At 35.2% G+C, this 14,219-nt stretch overlaps 1 protein-coding gene across 1 annotated transcript in view; it reads left to right on the forward strand.

Annotated features, from left to right (window-relative positions):
- Window positions 1-14,219, forward strand: part of DCC (DCC netrin 1 receptor) — a 766,342-nt gene that overhangs the window by 693,033 nt on the left and 59,090 nt on the right. The window contains exon 26 of the mRNA XM_060027782.1: window positions 10,394-10,549. Coding sequence (XP_059883765.1) covers window positions 10,394-10,549 — 156 coding nt within the window. The remainder of the gene's footprint in view (window positions 1-10,393; window positions 10,550-14,219) is intronic.

Here is a 14,219-nt window from a genome sequence, read left to right on the forward strand (position 1 = left end):
GAGATATTGATGCTTTCATAAATTCTTTCCTCTCTGATTATTCCATCCAGAAATGAGGGCTTCCTTTCTCGTGTTTGAATGGCCTTTCTTTTTAACACTTGTGAGGCATTAATTCCACATAGTACTGCCTCATATGCTTAGGTATTCAAGTCCAAATTTTCTCTCCTCTAACAGGTCGTGTATCATGTGATAGGGAAGGAATGTATCTAATTAATCTTCACAGACACACACTGTATAACTCAATACCTAGCACAAAATTGGTACTTGCTAAATATCTGTCAGGACTTCACTGGTGGTCCACTGGCTAAGACTCCACACTCCCAATGCAGGGAGCCCGTGTTCGATCCAGGGAACTAGATCCTGAATGCTGCAGCTAAGACCTGGCACAGCCAAATACATAAATAAATAGTGTAAAAAAAAAATAAATAAATAAATAAATATCTGTCAAATGAATGACTGGATGAATAAATAAATGTATTATAAGAATGCCTTGTGTATACAAATCAATTTTCCCCGCAAAGTAAAGGAGCTGTTGCAGTGGAGGATTACTGGACTGAATATCAATATTATGACATAGTATGAGGGTGTTTCGTGTTTGGTAATTGCAATCATTGTTGCTTTTGTTGTGGTCATCCATTTACAAGGCTTGGTGTCAGTCTATTTATCTCTTGTAAAAATAAAATACAGTGTGTGTGTGTGAAAAAAAAAAAAAGAATGCCTTGTGTTATAACACTCCAGTGTTTTAGGGCTCTTTTTTTAGCAGTAATAGATAGAATAAAATAAAATTTCTGGTATACTAAGGGCAGTTAAAGTTGTTTTCATTAGACAAGAAAGGAAATAATGTGATTAGAAAGAAAGAGGAATGAAATGAAATCTAACAAGCATTGAGAACTTCTAAATATTATTCACTTGCTAAGTACCTTGCTAATTATCATTTCATTTAATCCTCACAATATTCTTACGTGGTGAGATTATCCTGATTTTACAGATAGGAAACAGAGACTCAAGCAGTTTAAGAAACTTACTCCAGGACACAACTGGGCAGCCTATGAGCCTCTATGGTATACTGCTTTTCTAAAGATAAAGATGCCTTATATTATTTATATTCATTTTTTTAACATCTTTATTGGAGTATAATTGCTTTACAATGATGTGTTAGTTTCTGCTTTATAACACAGTGAATCAGTTATACATAGACATATGTCCCCATATCTCCTCCCTCTTGCGTCTCCCTCCCTCCCACCCTCCCTATCCCACCCCTCTAGGTGGTCACAAAACACCAAACTGATCTCCCTGTGCTATGCAGCTGCTTCCCACTAGCTATATCTATAGCACCATGTTCTATAAAATGGTAATTACCAGATAAAATATAAACTACCTGAAGTGTTTTTTAGCTCTTAAAACCCACAGGAAATGGTATTTAATTTCATTGAAGTACAAAATCTGTTTATTTGTCTAAGAATATACTTCATGGTTGAAAACATTATGTGGCATATGCTACTTCTTACCCCTGAGCACACTTCACAGCTAGGTAAGCTGATGCCCATGAGAAGCATACCAGCTGATAGTATAGGCAGGAAAAGACCCCGGATGTTCTGATTTCCCCAGTCGAGTGTTGTTTCCTACAAAATGGTAGCAAAAAGTGAGTATTGTTACGATGGCCAAAGAATTATTTGAAATGTTTTTCTTACTAAAAACGAAGTTAATTACAAGAAATCGGAAGCTTCAGGTATAACTTTCCTTAAGTTTTTAAGGATAAGTAAGAGTTATATGCTGGGTTTCCAGGAATCAGGCTGAATAGAGATTGGAAAACAGGAGCTGTATTAGCAAGTGCCTCAGGAATAACACCTGTGAGGGTAAAGGACGCAGGGTTGCTGGGAGGGAGATATTGAACTGATGATGCAGTTTGATGGAGGCCTCAGCTGACCCTGTAGGTTGCTGTGGTACTGGAATTGTCCTCTGTGTTGTCTCAGATGAGGTGGGAGGGAGGGGCTGTTCTGTAGTCTTTGATGCAGGCTCCTCCTAGGAAGAGACGTAGATTTTCTTACCGTTTCAGTATTTTATTACTCGATGGAGCCTAACTATTTGTTTGGCCTTGGAAAGAATCCCTTTCCATTTTCAACCTGTGTTTTCTTCTTCTGTAAAATGCAGGAGAGGTGAGGAATCAGAACTAGGAAATATGTAGACAGAAGCGGATACCCTGTAAGATCACATCAGTTGTACAGTTTTAATAATTTACTGTATGAGAGTTTTGCTGGGTAAAAGCCTCTTGAATTCCATTTTTTTTTCAGTTTTTTCTTTCCTAGTAAATATTTGAGGGAAAACTGTAAAATTCGCCTTTAAAAACAAGAAATCTCAAAAAGTTAAACTAGAGGCTATTAAAAAGACTGAGGCAAAGAAAAGCATACAGTTTTGCTTTGGGGATAGCTTGGAGGCTGCTATGGCTACTGGTTTGGGGGCTTTCTAGAACATTCACTATGGGCGTCAACTCTTTTTTTTCCCCATTCCCACTATCTGCTTTAATCACTTGACTGCAGAACTCAAACTGAAACAAAGAAGCTATTGAAAAGTAAAATAAAGCCGCATGAGAAAAAGCAAGATTTTAAAAACTGGAATTCTCTTAGCTTGAGGTGCTGTATTACCAGAGGTTCTCTTGTGCACAGATGGACACTGGGAGAGACTGGCCTATGAAAGTCCAGTTTCCTAACCTCTGAAATATTTGATTTCAAATCAGAATCTTTGTCTGACCGTTACATACGTGGTGTGAGAAGCCAGTGTCTTAAGACTGGTCCCAGCTCCATGGGCTTCTGGAACATTTATTCCTTCACCTTGTGGATTCCCGCATCTGACTAAGAATGCTTCCTTAAGAGTAATAAGTGCAAACAATTCTTTTAGTACCATAAACACAAGTGCATACAAATTTTCAGCTCTTCAGAACTGTGGGAGCAGTGGCAAGGTGCAGAAAGTTCAGAGCTCATTTAAATTTGCATTAGAAATGATATCATTACCTAGTATATGTTTCCAACCAATATTTGATAACTTTATTAAGATCAGTTTTTATTCTTTGAGTCTTGAACATTATATTTCATTCCTTCTGTTACTATGAATTTCTGCAGAAGGACTATTTTTTCTGTATCCCTATAATTCCCACAGTGCTGTGTAAATGACTTTGTATAACAGTTGTTACTAAATATGGGTTGAAAGCACAGAGGTTGTTTCTTGATAGTTCTACAAGCAAATGATTTTTATATAAAGTTTGTTGATTAGTAATTCCACTGGATTACACTGGATTACTGGATTAATTCCACTGGATATCCAAATCAGCAGGTCAGTAAGATTGTGCAGACACGGTCAAAACGTGGCCTTTAAGTTCAAGATGGTACATATGAGGAATACAGAATTGTGTTTGTAGGGAGGATTTTACAAGGCAAAAAATAGCTTGATTATCAGAGATATAGGAATAATCCAGAAGGGACCTGACAAAGAGTTGGTGGAAGAATTTTGAATGATGGAGTACAAAAGGTACTCCAGCTTTTAGAAAGGTTTCCTAGAGCAATATGAAAAATAAAAAATCTGTTGCTTTTTTTTAAAAGTATAGTTGATTTACAATAGTGTGTTAGTTTCAAGCATATAGCAAAGTGATTCAGTTTTTTTTTAGATTATTTTCCATTACAGGTTATTACAAGATATTGAATATGACTCTCTGTGTTATACAGTAAATCCTTGTTGCTTACATACTTTATGTATAGTAGTTTGTATCTGCTAATCCTACACTCCTAATCTGTCCCTCCCTCCCTCTCCCCTTCGGTAACTATAAGTTTGTTTCCTATGTCTATGAGTCTGTTTCTGTCCTGTATATAGATTTATTTGTATTATTTTGAGATTCCACATATAAGTGATATCTTGTAGTATTTGTCTTTTTCTGTCTGACTTACTTCACTAAGTATAATGTTCTCTAGGTCAGCCATAAAAAAATGAAATATTGCCATTTGTAGCGACATGGATGGACTAGAAGATTCCTCACTTTTTCAGATTTATGTCACCCAGTTCTTCCTTAATTCCTAACCTCTTAGAGGTTTCTACAGCAAAATGCACTATCTTTTCTTCCAGGATCTTTCTCATCTGAGTCAAGTCTTTTGGGCGGTCTGGGGTAACTTGTAAAAGATTAAAGCAGATGGGCTTACAGTGTCCTGGGAAAGTCACTGGTCTGCAGAGAAGGAAGCTGTGTGATGCCTCAAGCTCGTCTCAAAGGAGTCCTCTAGCCCCAGATCAGAGTCTACTTTTCCTGCAGTCTCATCTGTCTGATGTCCTTGGTGTCAAAGTGTACTCTCAGATGTTCACAACTATTTCAGATTTCTGGACTTCATAGCCATATCTCATTTGAGAAGTGAGTGAAGGCTGCAGGAGGCTGTAAGGGTCTTAAGGTTCCCTGCTCACATTTGCTCTTAGAACGTTTTCATAGCTGCCCTGTGGCAGTCACTAGTCCAGTCACCTCCACATCGTAGCTCATCTTGTAAAGTGTGTGAAAACCACATGAAAAGTGGGCTGGCTGGATAGATTTAGATAAACTAAGAGCCTTCCCTTAGCTCCTAAATGACAGAACGAGAATTTGAACCAGGTTGATTTTATAATCATAATTCCAGTTATTTTCTTCCTCCAGAGAAAGAACTTTTCTTTCTAATCTCATAAATCTTACAGTGTCATACTTCCCTCAGGTTCAAACTTGAGTTAAAAAAACACTATTTAGTTTCCTCTAACTTAATGTACTCCTCTTTCAAATGTAAGATGGTATTTTTTTTTTTTTTTTTTTTTTTTTTTTTTGCGGTATGTGGGCCTCTCACCGTTGCAGCCTCTCTCGCCGCAGAGCACAGGCTCCGGACGCGCAGGCTCAGCGGCCATGGCCCACGGGCCCAGCCGCTCCGCGGCACGTGGGATCCTCCCACACAGGGGCACAAACCCGCGTCCCCTGCACCGGCAGGCAGACTCCCAACCACTGCGCCACCAGGGAAGCCCCAAGATGGTATTTTTTAATAGAACTAATTAGCATTTTAATAGAACTATAATGGCAATAATTGTCAGTATCTTTGGAAAAGTTTGGCTTATATTTTAAGTGGTCATATTTTTTAAACTTTTACTTACTTTTAAACAATTTTATTGAGATATAACTTATACATATATATATATAACTGTACGTATTTAATTTATACAAATCTACTAAGTTTAGATATATGCATACACCCATGAAACCATCACCATAATCAAAGTCATAGACATATAAGAAGGTTGTTTTAACAATACTTCCTATTGAATGGTATTCAGCTCAGTCTTGGGGAAGATCTATAGGAACCCAGCAGATTAATATCAATAACCCATATTTCCACAGTGCTGACTCCTGACCCCTCACCCTGCTGCACTTCCATGTGGATAATCTCTTTAATCCTCAGAACCACACCATAAAGTTGGTACCATGATCAGCTCCACTTTACAGATGAGAAAACCAAGAAACAGAGAGCATATATACCCTCTCAAGCGAATGTATAGTTATCCACTACTGCATAACAAATTACCCCCAAAATGTAACAACATAAAACAGCCATTTATTTTTTTCAACAGCTTCTGAGGGTCAGGAATACAGGAGTGATTTAGCCAGGCAGTTCTGCCTCAAGACATGACTCCTGGCTTCCTCCAGAGTGAATTATCAGAGAGAGAGAGAGAGAGAGAGAAATCTCATTTAACCTAATTTTGGAAGTGACATACCATCACTTCCGTTGCATTCTTTGGTCACCAGACCAACCCTGGTGAAATGTGTCAGGAAACTCCAATAGGGATGTGAAGACATGAGGAGGGAATCAGTGGGAGGTATCTTAGATACTGGCTGTGACATTTATTCACTACCAAGTGGCAGAACTGGATAGTGAACCCAGGCAGTTTGACCTCAGTTTGGGCTCTTTACCACTATGAGCAGATACTGACACACCATTGTAAAGCAATTATACTCTAATAAAGATGTTAAAAAATTAAAAATTAATAACTGCAGAACACGTCATTGTGAATGTTTGCTATTTTCCTAAAGGTGGAGGTTGTGGATACTTGTGGCGGCCATCCAGTGACAATTGCTTGTTAAAGGGCACCTGAAAATGTGAAGGAAATTAGAGTATTTATCAAGGGCTATAGACACTACATTTCCAAATAGTCCAGAGTATATATAGGCCATTGCCGATATAAAGAGATGCTAAAGAGAAGCAGAATGAGAAATCATTTGACTTAAACTCTTTGCTCTTCAAAATATTATCTTTACTCTTCTGTTTGTCCACCTCTCCTCCTCAACAAATCTCTCAAATCTGTCAAGTATCATGGTGAGAAATCTCTACAGAGAGCTTTATTTCTTAAAATTGTAGCTTTAAAAATAAAATCTCTACTTTAGATTTCCTATCAGTCACGTTTAGTGCTAACATTTTTTAAAATGTTGTCAAAGTTTTTGAATATCAACATGCCCTGTTCAGGGCACTAACTAATTTGGTGAGGGAATTTCCACTTGAAAAATCTTTGTGTGTCAGTATGACATATAAATTCAATTGTCAGCAAGCTGTGTCGGAACAGATTTCTAGTCATAGTCAGCCACAAAGCAGAGATTTATTGAAAATGCTTGATGATATCGCTCTCTGAGCTGTTTTACATAAACAGAGCCGTGCAGTGAATGCCTTGAATTGTAGTGTGAGGGTGTATGTATGTGTGTGTGTTTCTGGCTCTCAAAACTGACATGTAGAGGGAAAATACCAAAATGCACTTCAATACACAGTGTTGGATCCAACTTATTTCCGAATGATTAGTTTCACAACAACAGTTTTATAAGTAAGGGTACGTGTCTGTGCCGTTTTAGAAATGAATCATGCATCAAAATACTTCAAAACCAAAGCTTTGGAATACTGACTATTCTATTTCATGTCAGGGTATAGAAGAATGAGAATTTCTGAGGTGCAGAGACATACAACCGATTTATTATTTTTTAAAGAACTTCTATTATTTGCAAACCTTTTGTACCCAGGTCAGTAGTCAAAATGCAAAACTCATGAAAAGTAAAATTTCTTTTCTTCAGTAATGAAAGACTTGGAGCTGGAATATAAATTTAGTCTCTTGGGTTCTCTCAGCTTTCTAACTTATACAGAATCTGTGGCTTGCCAAATTATTTTATGTTTCTCTATTCAAATTTATTCAGCTCGAAACAGGAGATATTTATGACTTTTTTTTCTAAGTGTATTCTAAAAGATTGGTTAAATTCACATAACAATATTGATTAGAAAGGTGCGCAATTTGTCAAGTGGGTGCCTTCCACCTCTAAAGGAGACTATCATTGTCACATTTATTTATGAGTAAAAATTGTCAACACAGGAAAGGCTTTGCAATTTGGCAGTCAACCTTAATGACTATGCAGTGATCTCATTTTGATCAGTAAGATGTGTGAATTCATTAAATTAACTGCTTCAGAGACTGAGATTTTGAGTTATATGAATACGGACTTTACGTTATTATATGACTCTTATTTACAAATGTATTCAAATCTATTATTATTATCATTATTATTACTATAGTAACATAGTAACTATACACATCAGGATACTAAATAATACATCAAACCATGTGAAAAACCTCCAATGGGTTAAAATGACAGATTTCTAAATATTACTTCTAGAAAATCTTTCTTATTAACTCACTTGAAAAATACGAAGTATCTCCCGCACCATACTTTGACAGACACAAAGACCATAAAATTATAACCTTTTCCTTTGGGGAATTTGTAATTATTTTGGCTAGTATCTGATTTGAATTTCTGATTCTTTTTAAAAGTTTCCTTGTCATTTTATTTCTTTTCCCTTTTCTAAAGTCTGTTCATATGTTTGTATAGCCACAATTTACTCTTTATAAAATATTTTATAGATTATAAAGGATCTTCATTTATGATGCTATATATCATTTAATAATCTCAGTTTTTCATTCGAGTCCTCCCAAAAATAATTTAGAAAAGCTTTGTATCACCACACAGTTTTAACTTAACATTTACAATATTATAAGTTAAGTATCTGTGAAATATGTAATTTTTCTGGTATTCCACTCTTTCACATAAAGCCAAAAGTATAAAAATACCATAGCAATATGATACCCACATCATCCATTTACAAAATACATGAGGAAGCTCCCTTTTACAGAGAAAAGTTGTATCACTCATTTTTTCCTTGAACTAGTACCTACAATTCACTTTCCCCACAGAATATACAGTTGTCATCTGTTTTTATGACTATCTTTGATCGATCATCTATCTTATTTCTTTGAAACATAATATTTTTATAAACTGAGATGTTAGATTTATATTATAAACTTATGTGACCACAAGTTTTTAACTGCTAATTATTTTTCTTCTCGGTGTGTTAACATTACAATTAGTATTTCTGCACAATTGTATATAAAATAAGATTGTGTTAGAATTCTATCACTTAATGACATGAAAGATGCTTCTTTTGTGCAACTAATGCATGTATTCATGGATGAACATTACTTACTGCATAAATTCTATTCCGATGTTTTCTCTTTTTGATCTAAACATTGAGAAACCTTGTTTGCATTAAGTATGAGCAAATGCAATAACAATGAGATTTTTATAGCAATCATTCAAAGATTCAAACTCCTTCCAAATTACATGCCAGAATTATTCTGTGAACTCTCATACAAAGTTACTTTTAATAGTATTTCAGTAAACGACTAGATAATGTCTTCCTTCAATTTTTCTGGAAGTAAAAGTTTTAGAAACTAAATTTCAAAGGTATTTATTACTCATTCAAGTTACTTACTTTCTAATTTTCTAGGAGATACAACAGTAAAAAGCTTTACTAAGACTTAGAAAGTAATTATAAAATACATATGCAGATTTTTTTCACTTAGAGGTACTTTGTGTAATACAATATACTAAGACAGGATTGGAACCATTGAAATATCACTTATATCTTTACTAACATAATTTTTTGAAAAAATGTTTTATCCCATTAAATAATTAATATGTATTTTTATTCGATTCAGATAAAACAACCATTACTTAACCAACTGAAAAAAGAGTTAGTCTTCATTGTCAAACCGGTCAGTCAAAACTTTTTATCTGAAAAAAACCCAACTTCGTTTTTCAATTAAACATGTTAATAGGCACTTTAAGAAGTGTTATAAATAAACTGAAAAATAAATTCTCGAATGTAGTTTTAAGAGCTAGTTTACTAGAAGCAGTCTTTTTATTTTAAAGTGTTATGTATTTAATGTAATTAATCTGCATTTTTAAGTTAAAATGTTTTTAAAATCTGTTTCTAACAATAGTGCAAGATAATCTGTATCTTGATGATGAAATTACTTTCGTAAGAGGGATGTGATTAAAAAAAAAAGATTTTCCTTTGGTAAATGTACACTGCTGTGCATGCTGAACTCCAGCAATTGACATTAGGGTATAATTAAATAAAAAATCAAGTATATAACAGAAATAACTTCATTAATTTTTTACACAGAAATATACTGTTGAAATTGATCACACCTGTAGCTAGCTTAATTTTTATTTTTAGTTAATGAGAGGTAGGGAATACTAAACATTTTATAAGATGGAGATTGACTACAATTAGAGTAAATATTTCATAATAAGATATAATTGAACAGATATTTGAATAATGGAATGGAACAATGCTCACTAAACCTAGAAAATATTGTGTAAGATATCATCTGTGGGTTTAAGTCAATATAACTTAAAACATGTTTGGTATTCACAGAAAACATTCAGTTGCATTTAAATTAATGTGTCACTAAGTTGTACTACTATTTTGGCTGTTTGAAAGTATTTTCTTTCTATTTAAATATAAATCCTTTGTGTGATTATTTAGACTGTAACTTGCTATTCTCTCTCCAGACTATAGATCTGCAAAGCATTACACTCTTTCACGGAATTAATAGAAAATTCCCATTTTCTTAGCCCACTCTATATAATATATTCCATTTCTGAACAACACAGTATTTCTAATGTCATCATTCTTGCCTAGGAGAAAGACTAAAACAAAAACTAAACTAAACTAAATAAAAGCCAGGAAGCCTTAAGATGGCTTTATGATGGCTGATGAATCATTTCCTTGTTTGAAACCATGAAAAGTTTTAAACCTCAGGGTAATGCTCCCTGGTAAGATTCTTAAAGAGTGAGTTATCTCTTCTGAGCTAAGAAAGGGACTTTCTGGAAAGAGAGGTAAGTAAAGGAACCTACATGGTACTGTGAAGACGTGCATGGATTTGAAGATGTGAAAATGTAGCCGTTTCCTTTTTGCTTGTTAGGTGCATGCGTAGAATTATACATACTAACGATAACATCTTTGTTTTGCAGCTGTCGTGAGTGCCATCCCTGTGCCAACCCTAGAAAGTGCCCAGTACCCAGGAATCCTTCCATCGCCCACGTGTGCATACCCCCACCCGCAGTTCACCCTCCGGCCTGTGCCGTTCCCTACACTGTCAGTGGACCGAGGTTTCGGAGCCGGAAAAAGTTAGTGTATTGCATTTTCCTTTCTTTTTACTGAGAACAAATGAATAATACCAAGGATGTCTTGTCAAGTGTGTAGCATTTTGGTGTTCTTATCCTTTGGAAAAATTGATATACTTATGACCTGTGTACTAGAATTTTCTTTTCCAGCATCATCTGTTTTTTTTTGACCCTATGTACATGCTTTTGGACTGATTTTCTAGGAGTCTTTCCATAGTCCATTGCACTGACAGTATGGGGAGTCATGGGGAAACAAAGATTAACTGCTTCAGTAAAACAGTGATGTGATGGGTGCTTGAAATTAATTTGTTCTGTTAACTGGGAAGTTAATAAGCAAGTGACTGTCCTCCAACATTTGTTGTTTTTTTTTTTTTGCGGTACGCGGGCCTCTCACTGCTGTGGCCTCTCCCATCGCGGAGCACAGGCTCCGGACGCGCAGGCTCAGCGGCCATGGCTCACGGGCCCAGCCGCTCCACGGCATGTGGGATCTTCCCAGACCAGGGCACGAACCCATGTCCCCCGCATTGGCAGGCGGACTCTCAACCACTGCGCCACCAGGGAAGCCCCAACATTCTTATTTAAGTGTCTGTTGGTTATAACTAAAGATGTCTCATTGATTTTCCTTATAACCAATAACTGTATGAAAGCTCTCATTATTAAATCAGTTCAGCGATACATTTTCATCTTTAAGAAATAGTTGCTGGAAATGAAAAATTCCCAGAGTGGTATTTCATCTGTTTTTATGTATGTATATTTCCAGTTTTAATGAGATATAATTGACATTTAACATTGTATAAATTTAAGGTGTACAAAATGTTGAGTTGATACACTTATGTGTTGCAAAATGATTACCACCATAACCTTAGCCAACATCCCCATCATGTCACATAATAAGCATTTCTTTTTTGTAATAAAAATATTTAAGAGCTACTCTCTTAGCAACTTTCATGTGTAGAATACAGTATCATTAACTATAATCACTATGCTGTATATTAGATCCCCAGAACTTATTCATCTTATAAGTGGAAGTTTGTACTCTGACCAATATCTCCCTTCTTCTCTCAACCCCCAGCCCCTGGTGAACATAATTCTAGTTTCTATTTCTACGAGTTTGGCTTTTTTAGATTCCACATATAAGTGATGCTATATAATGTGTGTCTTTCTCTGTCTGACTTATCTCATTCAGCATGATGTCCTCAAGGTCTGTCTATGTTGTTGCAAATGGCTGGATGTCCTTCTTTCTCATGGCTGAATAATATAGATAGATAGATAGATAGATAGATAGATAGATAGAGATGTAGATGTAGATATAGATACAGATATAAATATAAATATAGATAGATACATATCTCACATCTTCTTTACCCATTCATCCTGGACAAAAACTTAGCTTTTTCATTGTTTTGGCTGTTGTGAATAATGCTGCAAAAAGCACAGGAGTGCAGGTATCTCTTTGATATCCTGATTGCCTTTGGCTACACCCAGAAGTGGGATGACTGGATCATATGATTGTTCAATCTTTAATTTCCTAAGGAACTTCCATACTGTTTTCTATAGCGGCTGTTATATTCCTACTAACAGTGCAAAAGTGTTTTCCTTTCTGCACATCCTTGCCAAGACTTTTTATCTCTTGTTTTTTTTATTTTAGCCATTCTAATAGATGTGAGGTGGTATCTCATTGTGGTTTTGATTTGCATTTCCCTAATGATTAGTGACGTTGAGCACCTTTTCATCTATCCGTTGGTCTTTTATATTCCCTTTTCGGAATAATACCCATTCAGTTCCTCTGCCCATTTTTTAATTACATTGTCTTTTTCCTGTTGAGTTGTATGTGTTCTTTATATATTTTGTATATTAACCACTTATCAGATGTTTGATTTGTAAGAATTTTCTCCCCTTACCTTTTCATTTTATTTCTGTGAAGAAGCTGTTTAATTTGATGAAGTTCCACTTGCTTATTTTTGCTCTTGTTAGCTTTGCTTTTGGTGTCCAATCAAAAAAATGTCTAAGTTTTCTTTCAGGACTTTTACAGTTCCAGGTCTCATGTTCAAGCCTTTAATCCATTTTGAGTTTATTTTTGCAGATGGTACCACATAGGGGTTCAGTTTTATTCTTTCACATGTGACTATCCAGTTTTCCCACCACCATTTATTGAAGAGACTCTTCTTTCCCCATGATATATTATTGGATTCCTTGTTAAATATTAGTTGATTTTTATATGTGGAGATTTATTTGGGCTCTCAGTTCTGTTCCATTGGTCTGTGTCTGTTTTATGCTAATACTATACTGTTTTAATTGCTATAGTTTTGTGGGATAGCTTGAAATCAGGAACTATGATGCCTCCAGCTTTGTCCTTAGGATTGCTTTCAGCTATTCAGAATTTCATACAAATTTTAGGATTTTTTTCTCTATTTCTGTAAAAATGACATTGGAATTACAGTAGGGATTGCATTGAATATATAGATGGCTTTGGGTAGCAATTTTAACAATATTAATTCTTCCAATCCACGAACACAGTCTATCTTTCCATCTTTTGTAGCTTGTTCAATTTCTTTCATCAAAGTCTTTCATCAAAGTCTTCTTTCATCAATTCATCAAATATTAATTCTTCCAATCCATAAACAGAGTCTATCTTTACATCTTTTGTAGCTTATTCAGTTTCTTTCATCAAAGTCTTGTAGTGTTCAGTGTAGAGCTCTTTTGCCTCCTTGGTTAAATTTATTCCTAAGTATTTTGTTCTTTTTCATGCTATTGTAAATGAGATTGTTTTCTTAATTTCTCTTTCTGATAGTTTGCTGTTAGCATATAAAAATGGAACTGATTTTTGTATATTGATTTTGTATCCTGAGAGTAGTATTTCATTTGTTTCATGGAATGTAGGAATGGAGAAAGAATCTCAAGCTATTATATATACCCTGGTGATTTTTCCTGTGCCATTTGGCTTTTTTTTTTTTTCTTCAAGCACAGCATTTTAAAATCTATTTTATGGCATTCTTCTCCTTGCTACGAACGGGTGACTCAGCAGCTCCTGTGAGATGGGATATTTCGTAATAGATGAGATGGTAACAGCAATAAAATATATTTGTGGGGTAGCTATATTTTTTCCAACTCAACAGGGACAGCTCTAAGAAATCATAAATCATCTAGATGTAACAAGGTTAGAATTAAAAGGCATTAGGAATCTACCAACAGATAATTATATTTATTTTTCTTTTTCTCACTGCACATCATGTCTAGAGAATAGAGTTGTGTGCAAAAACTCGAAGAAAAAAGCCCCCCAAACCATACTGAAGGAATTTAAATATGAAAGGTGTGAGAAGTCCAACAACCCAAAATTTCCGAATCCCCAGACAACTAGGGCAATGATTCCAGTCAAAGAATTCAGAACCCACAAGTCCCTTCTTCAACTTCTGAAATGAACTGTCCCCAACAGAAAAGAGAGGTTTATAGTTTTAGTTTGGTTTTCTCCTCATTGGTTTGTTGTTTACTGCTTTCTTTTGATTTCATTTATATTCTCTAACTTTAAAACAAAGTGTAAGAATGGCTTTTATTGGTTCATTCCAGCAAGACTGTGACAGCCAAAGTTCACTACTTTGTTTAAAACTAGCAATTAGCTATTTTATTCATGGGTGTTCCTGTAGATTCTTTTCCATTTTTAAAAGCATCATCTCCT

The sequence above is a fragment of the Delphinus delphis genome, chromosome 13, assembly GCF_949987515.2.
Source record: "Delphinus delphis chromosome 13, mDelDel1.2, whole genome shotgun sequence".
NCBI lineage: Eukaryota > Metazoa > Chordata > Mammalia > Artiodactyla > Delphinidae > Delphinus > Delphinus delphis.